Here is a 27,807-nt window from a genome sequence, read left to right as displayed (position 1 = left end):
TTTATAATTTGACAGCTTATGTTAAAAAATCCATAATTGAATCTGAATCACGTGTGTTTTACATAGAAGCATTGATGAGGCTAGAGGGTGACACCATATATGTTACCGCATGGACGTGACGTATTGTGTTAATGGTTGTTAGAGGCCATGCATACCTAATTAAGAAGCTAATAAGGTGTACTTACTCCAATCGCCACACTATAAATACCGAGCTGCTGTGGTAGGCTTGGCATCCCAACCCAAACTCACATCTCATTTCATTTCCAAAAACTACAAAGCCATAGCCATGGGTGTCTCATTTAACTTGCACAAATTTGCCCCCACGAACTCCAAAGAGATCAAATTCCAAGGAGATGCAACCATTACCGATCACAATGTCATTCGACTCACCAACTTGGACAGCGATGGCAACCCACTAGGAAACAGAGTTGGCCGAGTTTTATTCTCCGACCCTGTGCACCTGTACGACCACAGTGGTTTCCGAGCAGGCTTTGAAACCACCTTCGTCTTTCGCATCTCAAAACCGTACAGTAGTGAATTTGCTCCCGGACCTGGTGACGGTCTTGCCTTCTTCCTTGCTAATGCTGACACTGAAATTCCACCTGAATCTTCTGGGAAGTTTCTCGGCCTCTTTAACGATGCATCTGACAAGATTGTTGCTGTTGAATTTGATACCTTTTCCAATTTCGAGATTGGGGATCCCAGTTATCCCCACATCGGAATTAATATCAACTCTATCAGATCGTCGGCTGTTGGTTACTGGAACTGGCATGATGGAGCCGTAACCACTGCAAAGATAACATATAACTCTGTCCTTAAGAGGATCACCGTCAGTGTTTCTACGTATCTCGACAACCAACCTAACACTCTTTCTTACGATGTCGACTTGAGCACTAAGCTTCCTCAAAAGGTTGCGGTAGGGCTATCTGCTTCAACTGGGCAATACTCGCAAAATACCGAGATCTTATCTTGGACTTTCAAGTCCAACTGAAGAGGAACAACGATGAATATTAAATAAGGCGACCCTCTTCCTATCTTATCGCCAGATTGTGTTGTGTTTTTAATTTTAATTTGAGTAAATAAGGACAAGCCTACTAGTTTTTAGTTTGTCTCAATAAGTAATATGCCACTACGAATAAGGCAAGGATAGTCCACTGTTGTTATTGGTCTCTTCAATGTGCATTTCGTCCATCTTTTTTTGTTTGGGTTTAGTTTGTTGTCTTCAATGATATATGCTTGCTTTTCTTTGTGTTTGTGTTTCTGTTTTTCTTTCTTTTTTTCCCTTCTTTTAAAAAGTAATATAAAATATCGTTTTGAATAGATTATATTTTTAGATAATTACATTGACAAATGATCAAGTGTCAAAAGTTAATGAGTTAGAGCGACAAAATATTTAAGATATCAAACTGTATATACGATGAAGCTTGATAGTTATTTTTATACAGTTTTTACATCTCTAATCACTCACAACTAGAAAATGGATTAATACAGACAGATTTACAGACGGATTTGGTCTTTATTATAGACGGATTTTGGTTACCGACGAAATTACCGACAGATTTTGTCCCTCTGTAAAAGTCCCGTCAGAAATTATTTACCGACGGATTTTTTTTCCATCGGAAAAATACAGACGGATTTTTACCACTTACCGATGGATTTTCCCTCTGTAAATTTTCTATCCATTTCCCAAAGGCTACGAACTTTCCGACGGATTTTCCGTCTGTAATTACAGACTGATTTTCAGACGAATTTTTCGTCTGTAATTACAGACAGATTTTCCGACAGATTATCCGTCTGTAATTACAGACGGATTTTTAGACGGATTTTTGGTGCACGAAATTGCAATCACACTTTTGCAATTCCGCACAACTAACCAGCAAGTGCACTGGGTCGTCCAAGTAATACCTTACGTGAGTAAGGGTCGATCCCACGGAGATTGTTGGCTTGAAGCAAGCTATGGTTATCTTGTAACTCTTAGTTAGGATATCAATAATTATCAGGATTGATTGTAAAAAGTAAAAGAACATGAAATATGTACTTGTTTTGCAGTAATAGAGAACAGGTTGAGGTTTTGGAGATGCTCTATCTTCAGAATCTCTGCTTTCCTACTGTCTTCTTCTTCAAGCACGCAAGACTCCTTCCATGGCAAGCTGTATGTTGGGTTTCATTGTTGTCAATGGCTACCTCCCATCCTCTCAGTGAAAATGTTCAACGCGCCCTGTCACGGCACGGCTAATCATCTGTCGGTTCTCAATCGGGTTGGAATAGAATCCAGTGATTCTTTTGCGTCTGTCACTAACGCCCAGCCCTCAAGAGTTTGAAGCTCGTCACAGTCATTCAATCCTTAAATCCTACTCAGAATACCACAGACAAGGTTTAGACCTTCCGGATTCTCTTGAATGCCGCCATCAATTCTAGCTTATACCACGAGGATTCTGATTAAGGAATCCAAGAGATATCTACTCAATCTAAGGTAGAACGGAGGTGGTTGTCAGGCACACGTTCATAGTTGAGAATGATGATGATTGTCACGGATCATCACATTCATCAGGTTTAGGAACAAGTGATATCTTAGAATGGAAGCAAGCATGATTGAATGAAAAACAGTAGTAATTGCATTAATCCATCAAGACACAGCAGAGCTCCTCACCCCCAACCATGGGGTTTAGAGACTCATGCCGTAGAAGATACAATGAGAAATGTGTAAAGTGTCATGAGGTACAGATACAATGTCAAAAGATCCTATTAATAGTGAACTAGTAACCTAGGGTATACAGAAATGAGTAAATGACGTAAAAATCCACTTCTGGGTCCACTTAGTGTGTGCTTGGGCTGAGCATTGAAGCTTTCATGTGTAGAGACTTTTTCTGGAGTTAAACGCCAGCTTTTATGCTAGTTTGGGCGTTTAACTCCAATTTTTATGCCAGTTCCAGCGTTAAACGCTGGGAATTCTGAAGCTGATTTGCAACGCCGGTTTGGGCCATCAAATCTCGGGTAAAGTATGGACTATTATACATTGCTGGAAAGCCCAGGATGTGTACTTTCCAACGCCGTTGAGAGCGGGCCAATTGGGTTTCGGTAGCTCAAGAAAATCTACTTCGAGTGCAGGGAGGTCAGAATCCAACAGCATTTACAGTCCTTTTCAGCCTCTGAATCAGATTTTTGCTCAGGACCCTCAATTTCAGCCAGAAAATACCTGAAATCACAGAAAAACACACAAACTCATAGTAAAGTCTAGAAAAGTAAATTTTAACTAAAAACTAATAAAAGTATACTAAAAACTAACTAAAATATACTAAAAACATACTAAAACAATGCCAAAAAGCGTATAAATTATCCGCTCATCACAACAGCAAACTTAAATTGTTGCTTGTCCCCAAGCAACTGAAAATCAAAATAGAATAAAAAGAAGAGAATATACTATAGACTCCAAAATATCAAAGAAACTTAGCTCCAATTAGATGAGCGGGACTAGTAGCTTTTTGCTTCTGAACAGTTTCGGCATCTCACTTTATCCTTTGAAGTTTAGAATGATTGGCATCCATAGGAACTCAGAACTCAGATAGTGTTATTGATTCTCCTAGTTAAGAATTATGATTCTTGAACATAGCTACTTTATGAGTCTTGGCTGTGGCCCAAAGCACTCTGTCTTCCAGTATTACCACCGGATACATACATGCCACAGACACATAATTGGGTGAACCTTTTCAGATTGTGACTCAGCTTTGCTAGAGTCCCTAATTAGAGGTGTCCAAGGTTCTTAAGCACACTCTTTTTGCCTTGGATCACAACTTTATTTCTTTCTTTTTCTTCTATTTTTTTCGTTTTTTTTTTGAATCACTGCTTTTTCTTGCTTCAAGAATCAATGTGATGATTTTTCAGATCCTCAATAACAGTTCTCTTTTTCCTCATTCTTTCAAGAGCCAACAATTTTAACATTTTTAAAACAACAAATTCAAAATACATATGCACTATTCAAGCATTCATTCAGAAAACAAAAAGTATTGTCACCACATCAAACTAATTCAACTAGTTTCAAAGATAAATTCAAAATTCTGTACTTCTTGTTCTTTTGTGATTAAAGCACTTTTCATTTAAGAGAGGTGATGGATCCATAGGACATTCATAGCTTTAAGACATGAACTTTAAATTTTATTAATTATGAATTAAGAACAAGACTCAAAAATAGATATAAGATGAGACTAGTAGGAATAGAAAACAAAAATTTAAATAGCCTCCTAATGATAGAGGTTATCACAGAGTTAGGACTCAACAACCTTGATTTTGAGAAGTGGATGCTCCCTCAAATTGAGGGGAGAACTTTTGGCGTTTCAACTCTTGAAGTTCACGCCCCTGCTTCTCTTGTTCCTTCAGCAATTTGCAGAGCATGCAGTTCTGATTCTGCTGTTCTTCCTTAAGTTGCTCCATAGTTTCTTGCAACTTGGTGATAGATGCTTCTAGGCTGGCCCAGTAGTCAATTTCAGGAAATTCAGGGAGGAACTCCTGCGCCCTCTTTTTGATAGAGTTATCTTGCATTTGTCCTTCCATTGACTTCTTGGTGATTGGATGTTCAATGGGTATGAATTCATCTACTCCCATCTTCACCCCAGCCTCTTTACAGAGCAAGGAGATCAAGCTTGGGTAAGCCAGTTTGGCTTCAGTGGAATTCTTATTTGCAATTGTGTAGATCTCACAAGCAATCAGATGATGAACCTCCACTTCTTTTCCAAGCATAATGCAATGAATCATCACTGCTCTCTTGATGGTGACCTCAGAACGGCTGCTAGTGGACAATATGGAACGCCCAATAAAGTCTAGCCAGCCTCTTGCAATTGGTTTGAGGTCTCCCCTCTTGAGTTGGTTTGGGACATCTTTTGAATTGGTTATCCACTTAGTTCCAGGGAGGCAAATGTCCTCTAGAACTTTATCTAACCCCTTATCTGCTCTCACCATTCTCCTATTAAAGGATTCAGGATCATCTTGCAGTTAAGGCAATTTGAAGACCTCTCTTATTTTGTCCAGATGGAAGTAGATAACTTTCCTCTGACCATGGTTCTGTAAGTATGAAAAGCAGTTCCAGTCATTCTCTGCTTATCTGTCAGCCACAGATTTGAGTAGAATTCCTGAACCATATTTCTTCCAACCTTTATCTCAGGATTGGTTAGAACTTCCCATCCTCTTTTTCGAATTTGCTCTTGGATCCCCGGATATTCATCTTCTTTCAGATCGAATTTAACTTCCGGGATCACTGACCTCAGACCCATTATTTTGTGATAATGGTCTTCATGTTCTTTGGTTAAGAACTTCTCTTGATTCCAAAGATTCTTTGGATTATTCTCTTTCTTTCCTCTTAAATTGGTTTGTTTTCCCTTAGGAGCCATGATCTTGATGAATCTTGGCTTAGTGATCACGAAAAAGCACACCAAACTTAGAGGTTTGCTTGTTCTCAAGCAAAAGAAAGGAAAGAGGGGAGAGAGGAGGAGAGAAAATTCGAATGGTGTGGGGAAAGGGGGTGGCCGAACGTGTTTAAATAGGAGAGGAGGAGAGATTTTCGAAAATTTGAGGGAGATTTGAGAAGATATGGAAAAAATTTGAGGAGATAATTGAGTTTTTGAAAGAGCCTAGGAAAGGATTTGAAATAGATTTGAAGAAGATTTTAATTTTTGAAATTGGAAGGTGAATGATGAAAGTTTGTAATGTGTTTATGCAGAAAAATATGGATCAAAACAAGAAAGTTTGAAAAAATTTGAAGTGGGAAACAAAATCTCCTCCCCCTGCCTTTCTGGCGTTAAATGCCCAGAATGGTATCCATTCTGGCGTTTAACGCCCATTTGTTGGCCAATTTGGGCGTTTAACGCCCAGCCAGGTACCCTGGCTGGCGTTAAACACCAGAAATCCCTTTATCACTGGGCGTTTTGCTAAACGCCCAGGATGCTGCACACCTGGCGTTAAACGCCCAGAATGGTGCCCATTCTGGCGTTTAACGCCCAAAATGGCACCTTTACTAGCGTTAAACGCCCAGAATGGTTCCCATTCTGGCGTTTAACGCCCAAAGTACCCCTTACTGGCGGTTTTTCGCCAGCAAGCTCTTTTTCTCTACTTTTTGTACTGAATCCTTCTGTAACTCTGTGAATTCCTTCAATTTTGATAATTGCCCTTTTAGAATATGTATCAACCTTGATTAAACAGAACAGATACCCTGCTAAGGACTGGGTTGCCTCCCAGCAAGCGCTTCTTTATTGTCTTTAGCTGGACCTTCACTGAGAATCACTCAAGTCTCAGTTTTGAGCATTCTTGCTCAAAATTGCTTTCAAGATAATGCTTGATCCTTTGTCCATTAACAATGAACTTCTTGTCAGAATCATTATCCTGAAGCTCAACATATCCATATGGTGATACTCCTGTAATCACATACGGACCCCTCCAGCGGGATTTAAGTTTTCTTGGGAACAATCTGAGCCTAGAGTTGAAGAGCAAAACTTTTTGTCCTGGCTCAAAGACTCTGGATGACAACTTCTTGTCATGCCACTTCTTTGCCTTTTCCTTATAAATCTTTGCATTTTCAAAGGCACTGAGTCTAAATTCATCTAGCTCATTTAGCTGGAGTAATCTCTTTTCACCAGCTAACTTAGCATCCAGGTTTAGGAATCTGGTTGCCCAGTAGGCTTTATGTTCCAGTTCCACGGGCAGATGACAGGCCTTGCCATACACAAGTTGGTATGGTGAGGTTCCTATTGGAGTCTTGAATGCTGTTCTGTATGCCCACAGAGCATCATCCAAGCTCTTTGCCCAATCCTTTCTTCGGGCTATTACAATCCGTTCTAGGATTCTTTTTAGCTCTCTGTTAGAGACTTCAGCTTGCCCATTTGTCTGTGGATGATACGGGGTTGCCACTTTATGGCTAATTCCATATCGGACCATAGCAGAGTAAAGCTGTTTATTACAGAAATGAGTACCCCCATCACTGATTATGACTCTGGGAACACCAAATCTGCTGAAGATGTGTTTTTGGAGGAAATTCAGCACGGTTTTAGTATCATTGGTGGGTGTAGCAATTGCTTCTACCTATTTAGATACATAGTCCACTGCCACCAGAATGTAAGTGTTTGAGTATGATGGTGGGAATGGACCCATAAAGTCAATTCCCCATACATCAAACAACTCAATCTCTAAGATCCCTTGTTGAGGCATGGCGTATCCGTGAGGCAAGTTGCCAGCTCTTTGGCAGCTGTCACAGTTACGCACAAACTCTCGGGCATCTCTATAGAGAGTAGGCCAGTAGAAGCCACATTGGAGGACCTTAGTGGCTGTTCGCTCACTTCCAAAATGTCCCCCATACTGTGATCCATGGCAATGCCACAGGATCCTTTGTGCTTCTTCTCTGGGTACACATCTGCGAATCATTCCGTCTGCACATCTCTTAAAGAGATATGGCTCATCCCATAGGTAGTAGTACTTGGCATCTGAAATTAATTTCTTTCTTTACACTCTGCTGTACTCCTGTGGTATGAACCTCACAGCTTTATAATTTGCAATATCTGCAAACCATGGAGCTTCCTGAATGGCAAAGAGTTGCTCATCTGGGAAAGTCTCAGAGATCTCAGTAGAAGGGAGGGACGCCCCAGCTACTGGTTCTATTCGGGACAGATGATCAGCTACTTGGTTCTCTGTCCCTTTTCTGTCTCTTATTTCTATATCAAACTCTTGCAGAAGCAACACCCATCTTATAAGCCTGGGTTTTGAATCCTGCTTTGTGAGTAAGTACTTAAGAGCAGCATGGTCAGTGTACACAATCACCTTTGATCCCACTAGATAGGATCTAAACTTGTCAATGGCATAGACCACTGCAAGTAACTCTTTTTCCGTGGTTGTGTAATTCTTCTGTGCATCATTTAGAACACGGCTGGCATAATAAATGACGTCCAGAAGCTTGTTATGCCTCTGTCCCAACACTGCACCAATGGCATGGTCACTGGCATCACATATTAGTTCGAATGGCAATGTCCAGTCTGGTGCAGAGATGACTGGTGCTGTGACCAGCTTAGCTTTCAGAGTTTCAAATGCCTGCAGACACTTATTATAAAAAATAAATGGAGTATCAGCAGCTAGCAGATTACTCAGAGGTTTGGCGATTTTTGAAAAATCCTTTATAAACCTTCTGTAGAATCCTGCATGCCCCGGAAAGCTTCTGATTGGCTTAACATTGGTAGGTGGTAGTAATTTTTCAATTACTTCAACTTTAGCTTGATCCACCTCTATTCCTTTGTTTGAAATTTTATGCCCAAGGACGATTCCTTCAGTCACCATAAAGTGACATTTTTCCCAGTTTAAAACTAGGTTGGTCTCTTGGCATCTTTTCAGAACAAGTGCTAGATGGTTAAGGCAGGAGCTGAATGAGTCTCCAAATATTGAAAAGTCATCCATGAAAATTTCCAAAAATTTCTCTACCATATCTGAGAAGATAGAGAGCATGCACCTCTGAAAGGTTGCAGGTGCATTGCACAGACCAAAAGGCATCCTTCTGTAGGCAAATACTCCAAAGGACATGTAAATGCTGTTTTCTCTTGGTCCTGAGGATCTACTGCAATTTGGTTGTAACCTGAGTAGCCATCCAAAAAGTAGTAGTATTCATGACCTGCTAGTCTCTCTAGCATCTGGTCTATGAATGGTAAAGGAAAATGATCCTTTCTGGTGACTGTATTGAGCCTTCTGTAGTCAATACACATGCGCCACCCTGTAACTGTTCTTGTAGGAACTAGTTCATTCTTTTCATTATGAACCACTGTCATGCCTCCCTTCTTAGGGACAACGTGGACAGGGCTCACCCAGGGGCTATCAGAAATAGGATAAATAATCCCAGCCTCTAGTAACTTAGTGACCTCTTTTTGCACCACCTCCTTCATGGCTAGATTTAGCCGCCTTTGTGGTTGAACCACTGGCTTAGCATCATCCTCCAATAGGATCTTGTGCATGCATCTTACTGGACTAATGCCCTTAAGATCACTTATGGACCACCCAAGAGCTGTCTTGTGTGTCCTTAGCACTTGAATTAGTGCTTCCTCTTCCTGTGGATTTAGAGCAGAGCTTACGATCACTGGAAAAGTGTCACCTTCTCCCAGAAATGCATATTTCAGGGATGGTGGTAGTGGCTTGAGCTCTGGTTTAGGAGGCTTATCTTCTTCCTGAGGAATTTTCAGAATTTCTTTTATTTCCTTTAGTTCCTCCAGATCAGGATGAACATCTTTAAAGATGTCATCTAGCTCTGATTCAAGACTTTCAGTCATATTGACCTCTTCCACCAAAGAGTCAATAATGTCAACGCCCATGCAGTCATTTGGTGTGTCTGGATGCTGCATAACTTTAACAGCATTCAACTTGAACTCATCCTCATTGACTCTCAGGGTTACTTCCCCTTTTTGTACATCAATGAGAGTTCGTCCAGTTGCTAGGAAAGGTCTTCCTAGAATGAGAGTTGCACTCTTGTGCTCCTCCATTTCCAGCACCACAAAGTCAGTTGGAAAGGCGAATGGCCCAACCTTGCCAATCATGTCCTCTATTATGCCTGATGGATATTTAATGGAGCCATCAGCAAGTTGGAGGCATATCCGGGTTGGTTTGACTTCTTCAGTCAAACCAAGCTTTCTGATAGTGGATGCAGGTATTAGATTGATGCTTGCTCCAAGGTCACACAGGGCTGTCTTGGTGCAAGCACTTCTAATGTGCATGGTATCATAAAGCTTCCTGGATCTTGAAGCTTTCCTGGTAAGCTTTTCAGAATGACTGCACTGCATTCTTCAGTGAGAAATACTTTTTCAGTTTCTCTCCAATCCTTCTTATGACTTAAGATCTCTTTCATGAACTTAGCATAAGAAGGTATTTGCTCAAGTGCCTCTGCAAACGGAATCTTTATTTCAAGAGTCCTTAGGTAGTCTGCAAAGCGGGCAAATTGCTTATCCTGCTCCGCTTGGCAGAGTTTCTGAGGATAAGGCATCTTGGCTTTATATTCTTCAACCTTGGTTGCTGCAGGTTTATTCCTTACAGAAGTGGTTGGAGAAGCCTTTTTAGAGGGGTTACTATCAGCACTCTCAGGTGTCTGATTCCCCATTGGCGTTTGAACGCCAGGATTGGGTAAAGTTTGGGCATTTAACGCCAACTTTTCCCCCTTTTCTGGCGTTTGAACGCCAGAACTGGGCAGGGAATGGGCGTTTAACGCCAGCTTTCCCCCTTTTTCTGGCGTTTGAATGCCAAAAGTATTCCTCTCTGGGCTCTTACTGTCCTCAGAGGGATTTTGGACAGTGGTTTGGTCATCTTCTGTCAATTGTTCCTTATTTGGCTTTTTGCTACTTTGAGCAGTGTTATTCAATGTCTTCCCACTCCTCAGTTGAACTGCTTGGCATTCTTCTGTTATCTGTTTAGATAGCTACTGTTTTGCCTGATTCAACTGAGATTCTATGTTCTTGTTAGCAATTTTAGTTTCTTGGAGCATTTCTTTAAATTCTCCTAACTGTTTTGTCATCAGTTGTAATTGCTGATTAAGCTCAACCATCTGTTCTTGAGGATTAGGATCAGTGGCTACTGCCATAACTTCTTCTTTTGTAGAGAACTCATTGTAGAGTACAAATATTGATTTCTAGCAACAGTATCTATAAGCTCTTGAGCCTCTTCAATCGTCTTCCTCATATGTATAGATCCACCAGCTGAGTGGTCTAAAGACATCTGAGCTTTTTCTGTAAGCCCATAGTAGAAGATGTCCAGCTGTACCCACTCTGAAAACATTTCAGAGGGGCATTTTCTTAGCATACATCTATACCTCTCCCAGGCATTATAAAGGGATTCATTATCCTCTTGTTTAAAGCCTTGGATGTCCAGCCTTAGCTGTGTCATCCTTTTTGGAGGGTAAAACTGATTCAAAAATTTGTCTGATAACTGTTTCCATGTCTTTATGCTTGCTGTAGGTTGGTTATTTAACCACCTCTTAGCTTGATCTTTTACAAATGGAAACAATAATAGTCTGTAGACATCCTGATCCACCTCTTTATCACGTACTGTGTCAGCAATTTGTAAGAATTGTGCCAGAAACTCAGTAGGTTCTTCCTGTGGAAAACCGGAATACTGGCAATTTTGCTGCACCATGATAATGAGTTGAGGATTTAGCTCAAAGCTGCTTGCTTTAATGGGAGGTATACAGATGCTACTCCCATATGCAGCTGTAATGGGGTTAGCATATGACCCCAGAGTCCTTCTGGACTGTTCAATTCCACTTAGGTCCATGATGGAGAAAGGGAATATGATATGAATTCACAAGTAAAGTAAAATATTTATTTATTTTTTTTGACCGAAAAAATTAAAATAAAACAAAAGGAAAACAAAATAAATTTTCGAAAACTAAAATAAGATCAAGGCAAATTGAAAACTAAATCAATTAGTCAATTAAGAAAATTTTGGAATTAGCAATTGAAAAGATATGATTGAAAATTATTTTGAAAAAGATTTGATTTTTTTGAAATGAGGAAAGAGAAAAACAACAAAATGACACCAAACTTAAAATTTTTAGAAAATCAGACACAAATTTTTGAAAACGTAAAGGAAAACAAAAAGAAGACACCAAACTTAGAATTTTTAAAGATCAAAAAGGGACTAGAGACATGCAAATTTGAAAAATCAAAAGAAAACAAAAGCATGCAATTGACACCAAACTTAAAATATGAAACTAAACTCAAATAAAAGACTCTAAACCAACTAAAATAAAACAGTCCTAATCTAAGCAACAAGATAAGCCGTCAGTTGTCCAAACTCGAACAATCCCCGGCAACGGCGCCAAAAACTTGGTGCACGAAATTGCAATCACACTTTTGCAATTCCGCACAACTAACCAGCAAGTGCACTGGGTCGTCCAAGTAATACCTTACGTGAGTAAGGGTCGATCCCACGGAGATTGTTGGCTTGAAGTAAGCTATGGTTATCTTGTAACTCTTAGTCAGGATATGAATAATTATCAAGATTGATTGTAAAAAGTAAAAGAACATGAAATAAGTACTTGTTTTGCAGTAATAGAGAACAGGTTGAGGTTTTGGAGATGCTCTATCTTCTGAATCTCTGCTTTCCTACTGTCTTCTTCTTCAAGCACGCAAGACTCCTTCCATGGCAAGCTGTATGTAGGGTTTCACTGTTGTCAATGGCTACCTCCCATCCTCTCAGTGAAAATGTTCAACGCGCCCTATCACGGCACGACTAATCATCTGTCGGTTCTCAGTCGGGTTGGAATAGAATCCAGTGATTCATTTGTGTCTATCACGAACGCCCAGCCCTCAGGAGTTTGAAGCTCGTCACAGTCATTCAATCCTTGAATCCTACTCAGAATACCACAGACAAGGTTTAGACGTTCCGGATTCTCTTGAATGCCGCCATCAATTCTAGCTTATACCACGAGGATTCTGATTAAGGAATCCAAGAGATATCTACTCAATCTAAGGTAGAACGGAGGTGGTTGTCAGGCACACGTTCATAGTTGAGAATGATGATGAGTGTCACGGATCATCACATTCATCAGGTTTAGGAACAAGTGATATCTTAGAATGGAAGCAAGCATGATTGAATGAAAAACAGTAGTAATTGCATTAATCCATCAAGACACAGCAGAGCTCCTTACCCCCCAACCATGGGGTTTAGAGACTCATGCCGTAGAAGATACAATGAGAAACGTGTAAAGTGTCATGAGGTACAGATACAATGTCAAAAGATCCTATTAATAGTGAACTAGTAACCTAGGGTATACAGAAATGAGTAAATGACGTAAAAATCTACTTCTGGGTCCACTTAGTGTGTGCTTGGGCTGAGCATTGAAGCTTTCATGTGTAGAGACTTTTTCTGGAGTTAAACGCCAGCTTTTATGCCAGTTTGGGCGTTTAACTCCAATTTTTATGCCAGTTCCAGCGTTAAACGCTGGGAATTCTGAAGCTGATTTGCAATACCGGTTTGGGCCATCAAATCTCGGGCAAAGTATGAACTATTATACATTGCTGGAAAGCCCAGGATGTCTACTTTCCAACGCCGTTGAGAGCGCGTCAATTGGGCTTCTGTAGCTCCAGAAAATCCACTTCGAGTGCAGGGAGGTCAAAATCCAACAGCATCTGCAGTCCTTTTCAGCCTCTGAATCAGATTTTTGCTCAAGACCCTCAATTTCAGCCAGAAAATACCTGAAATCACAGAAAAACACACAAACTCATAGTAAAGTCCAGAAAAGTGAATTTTAACTAAAAACTAAAAAGTATACTAAAAACTAACTAAAATATACTAAAAACATACTAAAACAATGCCAAAAAGCGTATAAATTATCCGCTCATCAATTTTTCGTCTGTAATTACAGACGGAATTTCTGACAGATTTTTTGTCTGTAATTTGAACTTTGGAAAATCACCCCACGTTTTGATTACAGACAGAAAATCCGTCTGTAAATCCGTCAGTAAGGTAAAATAATTTTTTTTATTTTTCTAATTACAAAATAAACTTGTTTTCATACAAAATAAATATAAATTTAATACAACTTTTTATCTAATTTGTATTCGAATATTTATAATATTTCGAAAAATAAACAAATTCATCGTATTATGAAGTACTATAAACAAGCAAGTCAATATAATTCAAAACATAAACAAAATGTATTGATCATTAACTATAATTCCTAGTATATTGTTCAACCATACTAAAACTATCAGCTATAGTCTTCAGTGTCATCTTCATCCTCATCTGAAGACATTCAGGGTGGCAGTGGTGGCGGTGGTAGTGGAACTGCACTAGAACTACTTGACGCTTTAACCTTCTCAGAATAGCTAACATAAGCGCTTGTGTGGCTGAAACTTGAAAGTATTTGTTCATCTACTTCTTCTTTGATTTGTTTGCATTGGACTGAGCATATGCAGTTCCTGGTGTCAAAAAACAGAACATGGACAGATTTCAGAAGCCTAGTAATATTTTATAGCATAAATACAATTGCAAGATCACATACAAACTGTAAATTGCATGTTTATGAATGCTCCTCTTTAGAAGATTTATTTCTAAATGTGAACACCACCTAATTAAACTTGCCAACTCTCCATTGAATCTTATTTCAAAGAAGGCCTAAGATTTTTCAGTGACTTTGGGTTAACAGAAAATAAAACAAATTAAGGGTTGGATTTGAAGTTATCCACATTTGGTGTCAAATATAAAACAAGAAGCAAAAACAGATAGTCAATGGCAATAACATCCACCTTCCTAATTAAAATAGTTTGGGAGTAAAACCAAATTCAAGCTTTTCCAAATACCATCACCAACAATATGCTCAGACAATTAGAAAGAGACATGATGTACTACCTCTGGGTTCTGAAGAAATTCAGCTATGTCCATTGAACATGAAGGGCATTTCATAACATTCTTCTGTGCTCGCAAGGTGCGCCCACCTTCGCTTCCCCTCTTTCTGATAAAGCTTTTGCCAGAAGAGGCACTCTCGAAACAGGATTTGCAGAAGTTGTGGCCACAAGGAGTTGTCACAGGGACGCTCAACACCTTGCGACACAAGAGGCAAGCAAACTCCGCAAAATTGATGAAGCAAGAAGCAAGAAGCAAAATTATATCAACTTAAGAATCTCATACATAGTAATAACTGCAAAGGCATCAAATCAAAATTTGTAGTCTACATGTGATTAAGATTTAACCAAAAGAAAGAAAAAGAAAATCAAACTAATTAATATATTTTTTTTCTTTTTGAAATAAAAAAAATAAAATTATCAACTAAAAAATATTAATCTGCTAAACTTTTTTATTATATTCATAATTTATCTAGTCTTTTGAACTAAATGCTAAAGTTTATAAGTAGGAATTAGCTTCTTAAAAATGATATTATTGTCGAAAACACTAAAATTAATATTTTTTATATTCTTAATATATTAAAAGTACATTAGAATAAAAAAATATATGTGGTCTAACTCTTCCAAGTTTAACATTTCCAAGTTTTCCAGTCCTGATAGAAATAAAGAAAACAAAGAAAAGAAGCCAATAATACAAATTTAGTATTCACAACCAAAAAGTGAAACCCAATAAGTATATATTGAGTAGCTAGCTGTACAAGTGACAAGTCTACAACTTACGTGAAAACATTTCACATCCATTGTTAGTAAAATTACATCTACTGATATTCAAGTTCGAGAGGGCTGGAAGCTCTGGAAGAAAACAATCAATCACAATATTAACTTGTTGCTTGAATGATTCATTAGTTAATCTTAAATCCAACAAAGGAAGTTCTCTAAAAACTAAAAAGTAACGTAAGTTGGTTCAACCTGAAACCTTCAATTTTTAAATGAATAAGAAGATACACCTAAAGCTCTTTGGCATAGATATTATCAAGATAAACTTATTCCTCCCCCTAAATAAATAAATAAATAAGGTCTGTGAAGTGATTCAACCTGCAAGAGTATCCAAGCATGCAGCTGTTACAAAGCAGCCTTCCAAATTTAACAGAGCAAGATTTTGTAGCCCTGAAATAAGGCAAGAAAAGAAGATGAACATGAAATTATGAAATTCATTTTCTCTTAAATTGTTAATCAGAAACACTCATACACAAGACATTTAGATGCCATTAATACAATATCAGTGCATTGTGGAAATAAAGATAGTGGCTATATGTTGGAACAGTTCTATAATGCAATACCCAATACCTTTTAAAAAACGGATGCCAATATCTGTGACTTTACTAGAGAAAATCTCAAACTTTTCAGGTTTGTAAGCTTTGCAGGTAAATTCAATGAAAAATCTGTGCTGTTACTCATCTCACCATGTATGCTTGTGCAGTGAATGTAATAATTAGAATATCAGTGACTTTGCCTCACATACGGAAGAATATTAAACCAACCTGATAGAGGTTTCATATCGACATCTATTATGCAATTACACTACTTCAGATTCAGAGATTCCAACTTGGTTAAACCTGAAAAGCATGGGCCATATCCTTATAGAATAACACAAATTTTTATCCGGTCAAAGTTTTAACCTTAAAATCACAAAAATTATAAGAGAAAATATAGGGGGTAGTTAAAGACAAAGATTGGAGTTGAGTTAAGAAAGAGCACCTGAGGCACACTCTTGTGTCTAGAAGTGGCTATTTCATTAATGATTGGACTCTCCATAACTGAATTAGTACCCCATGATTTTGTGTAAGATCCTAATGGTGACCATGCAGCCAAATGGATTCCTTTCTGCTTGCAAAATTCTCTGAGTTTCCCTTGTTGCCATGATGAGCTCATTTCCACCTAAAGTCAAAATTGAATATAGCCACATCATTATTGTCAAAATGGAAAAAAAAGAAATTATTCAATTTAAAATGGTGCATTCTAATGTGTTATTTGTAACAATCTAATTTGTTACAAAACTTATTGTTATTTTGTAACGATTTAATTTTTTTGTTACAAATTATATTGGCTTTGGTAACGAACCGGTATTTTGTTGCAAAATTTTATAATATTTTGTAACAAAAGATGAAGTTGTTGCAAAAGTTCAAAATATTTTGTAATAAAAAATTAATTTGTCACTAAATTTAATATTATTTGTAACAAGTTATTTGTTTATCACAAAATACAAAAATTTTTGTAACTAAAAAAATTATTTTAAAATATTAAAATCTTTAAAATAATTTTATTTTGTTTTAAAATTTAATTTTTTTAAAATATTATTTATATTAATTAATTATTTTTATAATAAATTAAAGATTAAATGATTAATTTTTTAAAAATGGCATATATTATTTTATAACTTTTTATAAAACTAATATATAATTTTTACTAATAATTAAGTCTTAAATTTATAAAACTAATATATAATTTTTACTCATTGCAGAAGGCAAAATCGCTCGCTGGGTCACCCTCCTTCTCTTATTTAAGATAAATTTATAACAAATATTATTTTTTGTTTCATTATCATTCTAAAATTTAATATATTTTTACATTTAAATAAATTTTTGAAAAACTTCCTTAAGAACAAAATATAGAGTTCTGGTTCTTTCCTTCTCTCTACTAAAATTCTAAACCAACCATAACCCAACACTTATTATTAAGCAAGTAAAATTTCTGGTTTTTAAAAAATAAATAATAAATTATTTGTGATTTATTATAATTATTCATTATTTTATTTTCAAAAAATTATTTATCAAAAAATAATTAAATCAAAGTGAGGAGATTTTAAATTTAAAATTAATAAAACTTATATAATTTTCATAAATATTTAATATTATATATCCTAATTTAATTAAAATTATCAGATCTTAATTTATCCAAAAATATCTACTTTTATATTTTTTCAAAATTAAACTCTAATTCTCAAATTGAAAATTCTAACCCTAATTTTACCCTAACCCTACCCACACTCACTCACTCATTGTCACTCACCCTAACTCTAAATCCTCCCAAGCCCCACACCACTTTTTTCAAAATGCACACACAACACAAAAAAACACACACGGAAAGAGAAAGGGAAGAACATAGAGGGAAAGAAAGGAAAAGAAATGGGGAAACTGAAATCAGAGAGCAAGAGAATGAGAGGGGGAAGAGGGAGGATGTTGCCGGTGGAAATCACTACTGCCGCGCCGTTGTGTTGCCGTCTGGAAGGACGAGACGTTGAACGAGAGGAAGCGCAGTGCGAGGAAGGAGCGCCGCTGTGGCTCCATCGCCACCATTAATTCGTGTTCTGCTATCGCCGAGGGAAGCCGCCGCCGTTATCGTCTTCATTGCGAGCGGGTCGTTGTCAGCTTCCACCGCCGTCGCATCTCCAAACACGAATGACGTTGAGGATGCATAGGAGAGACAAACGCATGAAGGGAGGAAGACCAAGGAAGAAGGAGGAGGCGCTATTCGCGCTGTTGCGCCCAGTCGCCGTTCGTGGAGTCACTGTCGTCGCCGCTGTTAGGGGTTGCGTCACTGAGCCTCTGTCGCTGGAAAACAGCGCTGCCTCGCTGGGATCCACTGTCGGTAAGGGCATTCTCCCCTTTGATTTTGATTTCCTTTAATTTCTGGGAATATTGTTGTCATTGATTTCTGTTATAGTCGTGTCGTTGTGTCTCTAGTCTTCAAAAATCCACCATCGGAGCTTCAGGTAGCCGCTATCACTTGAGATAACTGCCAGAGCTGCCGCTTGATCGATTGAGAGATCGCTGCTGCTTTATTTATGTGGTGAGATTATTTGGTTCTGTTTCTATTTATCGTAATACTCTATTAACAATTATGTTCTAATTTGGTTCTGTTTCTATTTCTGTTTATGGTAATATTTAAGATATCAAACTATATATACGATGAAGCTTGATAGTTATTTTTATACAGTTTTTAGATCTCCAATTTAGATTACAATCCCGCTAGGTAACTAACACGGGGTCTGGTCAACTCCTGCCAACTCTTATTGGGCTGGACCCAAAAACCCACTGCAACAGAAAATGTCTCTCTAGAATAACTCAAAAACAAAAACAAAATAACCCCCTACACCCACGGCGCCTTTCAATTCACATAGATCCCTCACAATTAAACTCATGCCTTCTGCTTTGACTGCACTGCAATGGAAACAACGTCGTAGCTTCAACCACAGCAAAGTGCAGTGCCATCAAAGGCCGTCCACCATCGCAGCTTCCTCCTGGTGTGCCACCGCCAGTGCCGAATGCCGTAGCCCCATTCCACTTCACAATAGTATCGTTGCCTGAGCACTGCAACCCTTTTTACACTCCGTGATTCAGAGCAACAAAACAACTTCTACAGCCCCTCTCCCTCACATTGGCAGCTACGCCACCCAACCACCGCAGCACCTCTCTTGCCATGATTCACAGCGCGTCAATCACCACATCACCTTCCCTCTTACCTCTGTCGTTCACAAAGTTTTTTTTTCAGTTGAGAAAGAGATAGGGCTTTCCAATGATTACACATCTATATCCTTTCATCCATTTAGATCTGGATAATATCTACATTCAATTTATCGATCATTATTTTTTCTACAGTCTCTCTGACCATATCAAGATCCATTCACCCATATATTATAGCCTGATGGTAAATATAATAAAAATTAAAAATCATGAATAACAGTACAAGAAACATCCAATTAATAAAAAGAACATCCAATAAATAAAAAAAATATCTGATAACTTCCAAAAGATCCATTCATACCAAAAAATTAATTTGATTAATAAAAAAGAAACATCCAATTAATAAAAAATAACAAATAAATCAATAAAAATATCCAATAAATGAGAAAAAAAAGCATAAAAACCTGATAAAACTCCCAAATCATAAAAGAAACATCTACTAATGCTAAATAGAAAAATCTACTTATTCATATAGACCAGTAACAAGAAAAAACATTTCAAATCGTATACACAAAAAAATCCACAATCATATTCTAAGAAACATGCATGTACAATAAAAATAAATATCCTTCTAAAGAAAAAAGAAACATCCATCAATAATAAAGAATATCCGAAATCCTAAATTTAGAAACATCTATTTACAATACAAAAAATCATCCATCTAAAGAGCTATAGAACACATGTTTAAAGAAGAAATATCCATCTAAAAAGTAAAGAAACATCCATCAATAATTACACTGTTTGGGGTCCCCATGAAATCGGAGATGAAGGAGTATTTTGACATCTTTCACAGTGAAGGAGTATTCTATTTCTAGCCTAATGTCTACGAGTGATTTTGGTCATGCTTCGATGGAGGAGACGAGGCACAGTGACCCGACTAGGGAGCTCAGTTCTGGCATAATGTCCACTCTTGCCAATGTTGTTTCTCGCCTAACAAATGCTCGAGGATTTCGGAGAGATCTAGCCGGAGGAAAGGCGGTGCAGTGGCGCTATGGGATATTCGATGATAGCTTTGGGAAGTGCCACAACTGGCGTGGTTGTGGCAAAGTGCAGAGGCCGAGCCAAATGGCAACAATGATGACATCGTGGATATGACGGTCGGGGAGAAGGAGAGTGGGGGTGCTACAGTCATTTTTTTTAATATGTATTGTGAAATGGGGAAAAAGATGAAATTAGGTTTAGGTTTGACTTATTCTAGTGAGATGCTTTTTGTTGTAGTGGGTTTTAGGGTCCAGCCTAATCAGTAAACTTAACAATATTAGTGCATTGACTCCAAAATTTAAAATCTAAGACTTGATCCACAAATTTTTTTATCTTTATTTTCTTTGGAGTGAGTTGAGTTTGTCCATTTTTTGACAGCTCTCAAAGCATCCTTTTGAGCAAAAATACTTTGTAAAGCAATAAAGTTAGTGGCAAATCGAGTTGCAGCTGGTCAAAGTTTTTTCAACCCACCTGCAAATTTTCTCATCAAGTACAATGGATGGAAATGATTATATATGTACTTTGTAATCATTGAAGCTTGTGACACAGTTTCACTCACTTCCTCTAATTTCCTCTAACTTCCTAGAGCATTAAATTAATAGAATGAATAGCACAAAGATACCAATATAGCTTAGAAAACTTAGATTCCAACAATCTGTCAGTAACAACATAATTTGAAGCATTATCCACCACTACATGCACAACATTTTTAGGACCAACAAATAATATAATATCCCTAAACAAATTAAACAAAGCATCAACAGTTTTTGAGACACGAAAAGTATCAACTGACTTTAGAAAAATAGTATTTTAGGATAATAAACTAAAAAATTAATTAACATGCGCCTACAACGATTAGTCTATCCATTGACCATGATAGTACATCCAATTTACATCCAAATCTCACGATAACCTTCAATCATTTTCTTCACATTCAACCAATTTACTCAACAAATACTCACGAACTCTTCCATAATTTGGGCCCTTATATACTGCACCATGCTTGCAATAGTATCAATCATTGGTTGATAATAAGTTGAATTAATTGCATTAAATGGCACATAAGAATCTATCATCTATTTTGCAATGGCAATGTCACACTTCTCCATAATTTTTTTTGCTTTGGAGTACACTTTATATATTTAGTTTAGCTCCAGATGTTGTTGCCAATGTAAAAAAATATTCTAGTCTTTTAACATATTTTTCTTTTCTAGACCTAGTTGGTGGAAGCCTTGATTTTTCTTATTGTCAAATTTCATTGCGTTCAATCTCATCAAATTCTCTTTTAATTTCATCACAATCATGATAACTTTCTACATATTGTTCTTAAGCTTTCCTCTTCTTGCTTTGAAGGTCTTTAATGTTTTGAACAAATCTTACTAGTGTTAGGTGGTGGAAGTCTTGATTTTTGTTGCTGTCACACTTCATTGCGTTCGATCTCATCAAATTATCTTTCAATTTCATCACAATTATTATAACTTTTTGCATACTATTTTTTAGCTTTCCTCTTCTTACTTTGAAGGACTTTAATGTTTTGAACAAATCTTGTGCTAGCACCTTTCAGCGTGTCTCACTATCTCCTCTTTTTTCGGCCAAATAATGCTTAAACCGATTGATTCTTTGACCCCCAATAATCTTCTCACAATATATTTAAAACAGAATAGTTTTTCTAGATTCAACAACCTGTTTATAATGGCTCCATGCGGGATCATTTTTTCTCAATTATTATTTTTTTGTGTTGCAATTGTTACGTCAGGAGTTGATCCTTGTTCTTAGGATAATGGTATTTCTGATGGTGTATTTAGTGAACCCATCCTAATTCAATAAAAAATAAGACAACAACAATATAATATTATAACCTATCATTTAATTAATTCACAGAGCCTATCTAACAATTGTGTAAAATAACAATAATATAGATCAATATGGAGTAGAGCCTATCCTATAGTATAGAACAACAACAATAAATTCACCGAGTTTATCCAACAATAAATTTACAAAGTCTATAGAATAGTAACAAAATCAACTATGAACAACAACAATTAGAAAAAAAGCATCAATAAACCACTAAACTCACATTGAAAAAAAAATAACAACAATCAAGTAATAAGCCATAAAAGATTAATATAGGATAACAAAAAATAAAATAAAATCTCACCTCAAGGTTGACAGCATGCACCAGAGAAGAGGGAGAACAAGCCACGACAAAGTAGAGACTAGCAAGAGGGAGGCAGCATTACAGTAGTGAGAACAAGCTAATATGACAGATGTAGCCGAAACGAGGATAGAAGCATAGGAACAAAAAGAGTCGCATGCCATGATGAAGTGAAGGCGAGCCATAGACAGAGGCGATGATATAGAGAAAAAGATGCACCAGAGCCAGCAAGATGATGCAGAGGATCTGTTAACTTGAAGCAATCGTGCGATAGCAGTGATAGACTGAGTGAGAGAGTGAGAGGCTGAGAGCTCTGCCTTTGTGAGATTGAGTCTAAGAATGATTTAGGTGGAGATGAGGCTCCCTTTGAGACTCGAGCATTAGGATGTTTTTTTCAAAAAAAAAAGAAATGAAAAAAGAGAAAACGACATTGTCTTAGAGATTAAAAAAATTTCAAATTTGGGTTTCTCAAACCCGCCAATCCACTGGTTTTAACAAAAATTGACTGGGCCAAATTGGTTGTTGCCAGTTCTGTTCCTTGTCCGATTCTAGTATTTTATATTAGTTGCATTAATTAAGTTTGACCAAATAATTTTACGATTAATTATGTATTAAGTATTTCAGGTACAAATTGATTTGAAATTATAATTAAAAGGCTACTGTTACTAGTTTAGTTATATTGGAAAGAGTTAAGTACGATTTTGGTTCCTAAGGTAGGGGTTGAAAATTTTTTTCGGCCACAACTTTTTTTTCTTACAAAATCATCCCTAAAGTTTAACTTATGTTTAGAATTGTCTTTTTTACCAAAATTTTAACTTTTTTTACCAAATTATCCCTAATTTAAAAAAATATATAAAAATGGGTTAAAGGAAACGAATCACGTTGGGGAGGGGGTTTTTCCAGGGAAGAAGAGGGGGAAGACCGGAAGGAAAGGTGGAGAAGAGTAGGGGAAGCGAATCCACTGCCACGTCGGTCCCCGCCGCCAGATCTCGCCGCTCCTCTTCCTCACGTTCTACTCCTTTGGCAGCAGCATGCACGTCGATGGCTTCAACCCACCGTGACGACGACGGTGGCCAGGCATCCTTCCAGTGGCAACGACATGCACGAACGGCGGCAGCAGTTTCTCCCTCTTCGTGTCGCATCGTCGCATCGTCGTTTATCCCCAATTTTGCTTCTGTTTCTAGTTTTTTTAATCAGATTGTTAATCACATGTTTTCTATTCTGATTTTGTTAATCCACCAATTTTGATTCTGATTCTCAATTTGTTAATCACATTGTTTCCAATTTTGATTCTTTGTTCTTCTACTTTTGTTACTTCCACATCTGATTTTTCTTATTTTGATGCTTTTGATTTTGCTTTTTTTTTTAATTCTGCATCTGATTCTTTGTTCTTTTAATTTTGATGCTTGTGTTACTTCAGTTTGTTCTTCTATTTCTATTTCCAATTTTGCTTCAACTTTTGTTTCCAATTCTGCTTATGCTTCATTGTTGTTGTTGAAGAAGAAGAAGAAAGAAAAAAAAGAAGAAATGGCTTCATTGTTTTTGCTTTTGATTAATTGTTCTTATGCTTCCGACTCGAATTTGGATTCGGATACAGATTAATCGTTCTTGTGCTTCATTGTTTTTTCTTTGGATTCATTGGTGCTAATTTTATTGTTGTTGCTGGTTATTTTAGTGTTGTTGTTGCTGTTGATGGATAAGAACAAAAAAGAATAATAAAAATTGGGTATTTTCGTGAATGAAGGAGAAGGGTATTTTGATCCGAATGGCGGTTTTAAAAATAAGTTAAATCTTAAGGAGGATTTTATAAGCAAAAAAAAGATTGAGGATAGAAAAAATTTCAGCTCCTACCTTTGGGACCAAAATTATATTTAACCCTATTAAAAAAGTATAATCTTATCAAAAGCAAGAGTTGATGAGAATCAAGAAGAGACAACAGTTGTTATCAGTAATGGAAATTATTATGACAAATACGATTAATGATGGAGATTTAAAGGTATGTCTAAAATGAGTACAATAATTATGTGCTTATTGGATGTGATATATTTATATACACCATTATATTTTATTAGGTTAAAATTAAAGGCAAATATAAAAGAAGAGTATTGATGGACTCTAGTAAATATAGAATATCTTAGTACATAAATAAATGCTTTAAATGACAATACTTTAATACATAATATTTTAAATGGCAACATAATCTTTTATTCTTAAATAATTAAATATAAAATATATAAATACAAAATATATGAGTATCTTTTATTCATTAAGATTAATTATCATGCAAAATTTTTTTATAATATTAAAAATTTATATTAAAATAATATTTTAAACTATAACATAAAAATATAAAATAATCAAAATTTTATTTTAGATTACTTGATAAATAATTAGATTATTATATTCAAAATTTATTAACTAACTATTTTTGTTGAAGATATTATTATATCATATAATTTTTCATCAAAATATTTTAAAAATATAATTTATTTAAAATATTATATATAATACATGAAAATAAAATCTTAATTATTTTATATTTTTATGTAACAGTTTAAAATATTATTTTAATATAATTTTTTAATATTATATAAATTTCTGGCATAATAATTAATCTTAATGAATAAAAAAATACTCATTTTTTGTATTTATATGTTTTATACTTAATTGTTTAAGAATAAAAGATTCTATTACCATTTAAATTATTATGTATCAAAGTACTGTCATTTAAAATATTTATTTATGTATTAAAATATTTTATATTTATTAGAGTCCATCAATACTTTTCTTTTATATTAACTTTTGATTTTTATCTAATAAAATCTAATAATTTATATAAACATAGCACATTCAATAAGCACATACATAATTATTGTACTCATTTTAGACATATCTAAAATTTAGGATTGCAATAGGACTTGGAAGAACAAACAATTGTTATATTATAAGAACATCATCAAGCATTAATAAAGACTAAGAAAATCCAACAGATACATCAAAGCACGTGGATTTCTCTTTTTTTTTTTCCGTTGAGTCTTAATTTCATATCTTCGGATTTTGATTTTGAGTCTTTCTATTTAAAAAGAAAAAGGCATATTTTATGATAAAGATTTTAATAAGAAAAACCAAAGAAAGAAAAGAAATGAGCATAGGAAGAAATTGAAGCTTCTTTTATCTTGGAATAGGATGATTTGGGTTCATTTATATTTTTTGTTATCTTATAAATATGTGAATCGAATTGGATCAGATACAAATTTAAAAATTGCTGATAGTGAATTTGATACGCAGAATTAGAAAATAGATAAATATAGATAGATTTATAGACAGATTTAGTATTTATTATAGACAGATTTTTGGTTATCGACGAAATTACTGATGGATTTTGTTCCTCTGTAAAAGTTCTGTCAGAAATTATTTACCGACGGATTTTTTTCTGTCAAAAAATTACCAACAGAATTTTACCAGTTACCGACGGATTTTTTCTCTTTAAATTCTCCATCCATTTCCCGAAGCAGATGGATTTTCTGTCTGTAATTACAGATGGATTTTCTGTCTGTAATTATAGACGAATTTTTTGTCTGTAATTTGAACTTTAGAGAATCATCTCACACTCTAATTACAGACAGAAAATCTGTCAATAAGGTAAAATAGAATTTTTTATTTTTCTAATTACAAAATAAACTTGTTTTCATACAAAATAAATATAAATTTAATACAAATTTTTATCTAATTTGTATTCGAATATTTATAATATTTCAAAAAATAAACAAATTCATTGTATTATCAAACTAAAAGAAAAGTACTATAAACAAGCAAGTCAATATAATTCAAAACATAAACAAAGTATATTGATCATCAACTATAATTTCCAGTATATTGTTCAACCATACTAAAACTATCGGCTATAACTCTGGTGTGTCAACCTTTTCAGCTTTTACATCTTTGTGATCCACTTCCATTTCTCTGTCTGGTTCCTCATTAATCTTCTTGTTTTGAGTTGCCTTGTGGGGTGGTGACATATGAAAAGACAAGCGCTTCAAATCAATTGAATTCAGCTTTTCCAAAGACTGAATTCTAAGAGTCCTAAGCGGTGAGGTACCAGAAGATCTTGGACTGTTATCTCTAGTTCTGGCAGTGTATTTCATGGGTTCTGGAAGTGTATTTTTTACACATAAGTAACATAAAATTAGGTTGTTCAGCCATACATATGCTATCATTGACCATAATTTGCATGAAAAATAAGTTAATTGATGGCATTAATAACAAAAATCTACTCTTGCATCTCAAACAAGTTTCAAAAGGAAAGCAAAAGTGCAAAGCTTTTTTTGAGTTTTTTTCTCTTTCTTTTGATATATCATCTGACAAATATATAGAATATGAAAACAACTAAATACATAGAAATGATGAATTACATGTCTTAGGCTCTGATCCACTGATTATATTTGTTTTATAATAGTAGCAATTCTAATAGTAGTAATAAAATCCTAGCATTCTACACCCTATATATATATATATATATATATATATATATATATATATATATTATAATAAATATATATTGAGACTTATTAAAAAAAAGAAGAGGAAGAAGAAAATAATATCTTAACTGTTGGATGAGGAGGGAAGTGAAGAAAGGCGGTGCATAACAAAAACTTGATGAAACTGCCACAAAAATCACCAGAAAAATTAGAAAAGAAGGAACATAAAGATAATCTGAATTACTTATGTAAAGCCACTAGGCCCTCTAATGTTATCAATTATTACACACAAAAGAAGAAGTAATGCATAGTAGGGTATCAAAATTCACCAAAGCTATAAGTCCCTTGATTTCAGCACCACCATTGATCATAGCTTCTGTTCATATCCTGGGTCGAGTTGTCCGACCCGGGATGTTCTACAGACAAAGCGACCGACCTCTTCAGGTCAGGACAATCCAACCTCTTCTCAAAGAGCTCGGCCAAGTCACGAGAAAGCCCAAACAAAGGGCCCAAATAGAAGAACACGCCCCAGATCCTAAGGCAGCCCAAGCCTACAAGAGAAGGGCGGTTCCCTTGAAGATAAGATGACCTCACTTGAAGATAAGATAAAGATAAGATAAGATAACTAACTTTTCTTATCCACAGGAGGCCACATCTCACCATTATAAATACATTGGAGCACCCAGGTATAACTCATACTCTGATTCTACTCAATACATGCTTAATACCCTTGCTAACTTAAGCATCGGAGTCCCTTGCAGGTACCCCCACCCTTCGGTGACAAAGGATCAGCAGCACTCTCAGTTCCACAAGTCGGACACACCAGCTCCGGCCGCTATACACCTGCCGGACAGGTCGGCTCCGACCAACACAGAAGATCTCGACTGAGATCGACCTATAGTTTCAGGTAACCCTCGGAACATTGGCGCCGTTGCTGGGGAACCTGGAAGTTATCCCAACACCATGGCGGACAACCATGACAACGACCACGACTCAGGTTTGGAAGATAGAACGCCGCACAAGAACATGGATGCGATACTTAAAGATGCTCTGGAATCCAATAAAGACAAAAATTCATCAAATCCAGGGGTGATAGAAGCACTTCAAGATCGATTAAAGCAACTTGAGAAAGAAGCCCAACATCAACGCGAAAAAGAAGAGGATCTACATCGGGAGATAAGGCGGCGCCGAGAATTATAAGATAAGCTTATGAAACTCGAAGCTGATCTCAAAACTAAAGCTACTCGATCCACCCCAGAGGATAGCTCTCACAAAGATCAAGATCCATTCACCAGGGAAATTATGAAGACCAAAATCCTAAAAGA

The 27,807-nt window shown here is 36.1% G+C and overlaps 1 protein-coding gene and 1 long non-coding RNA gene across 2 annotated transcripts; one reads left to right on the top strand and one right to left on the bottom strand.

Moving 5' to 3' along the window:
- The first annotated feature begins 219 nt into the window (after positions 1 to 219).
- On the top strand, positions 220 to 1,253 carry LOC112711109 (lectin-like). The gene has a single exon (XM_025763673.2). The coding sequence runs from the start codon at positions 287 to 289 to the stop codon at positions 989 to 991; it is 705 nt and encodes a 234-aa protein (XP_025619458.1). The 5' UTR covers positions 220 to 286; the 3' UTR covers positions 992 to 1,253.
- Positions 1,254 to 15,097: 13,844 nt separating this feature from the next.
- LOC112713012 (uncharacterized) lies at positions 15,098 to 16,261 on the bottom strand. The gene is made up of 4 exons (XR_003158039.3): positions 16,104 to 16,261; positions 15,887 to 15,961; positions 15,441 to 15,512; positions 15,098 to 15,197 (listed from the first exon to the last, which is right to left on the bottom strand). It is a non-coding gene; the product is annotated as an uncharacterized lncRNA (long non-coding RNA).
- Between the last annotated feature and the right edge of the window lie 11,546 nt (positions 16,262 to 27,807).

Source organism: Arachis hypogaea, chromosome 9, assembly GCF_003086295.3.
Source record: "Arachis hypogaea cultivar Tifrunner chromosome 9, arahy.Tifrunner.gnm2.J5K5, whole genome shotgun sequence".
Classification (NCBI taxonomy): Eukaryota; Viridiplantae; Streptophyta; class Magnoliopsida; order Fabales; family Fabaceae; genus Arachis; species Arachis hypogaea.
The sequence above is the reverse complement of the archived record's forward strand: the minus strand, read 5'-3'. Positions and strand labels throughout refer to the sequence as shown.

What these genes read in the sequence shown, in the direction of transcription:
- LOC112711109 (XM_025763673.2), top strand. Translation starts at nt 287, where the DNA reads ATGGGTGTCTCATTTAACTTGCACAAATTTGCCCCCACGAACTCCAAA.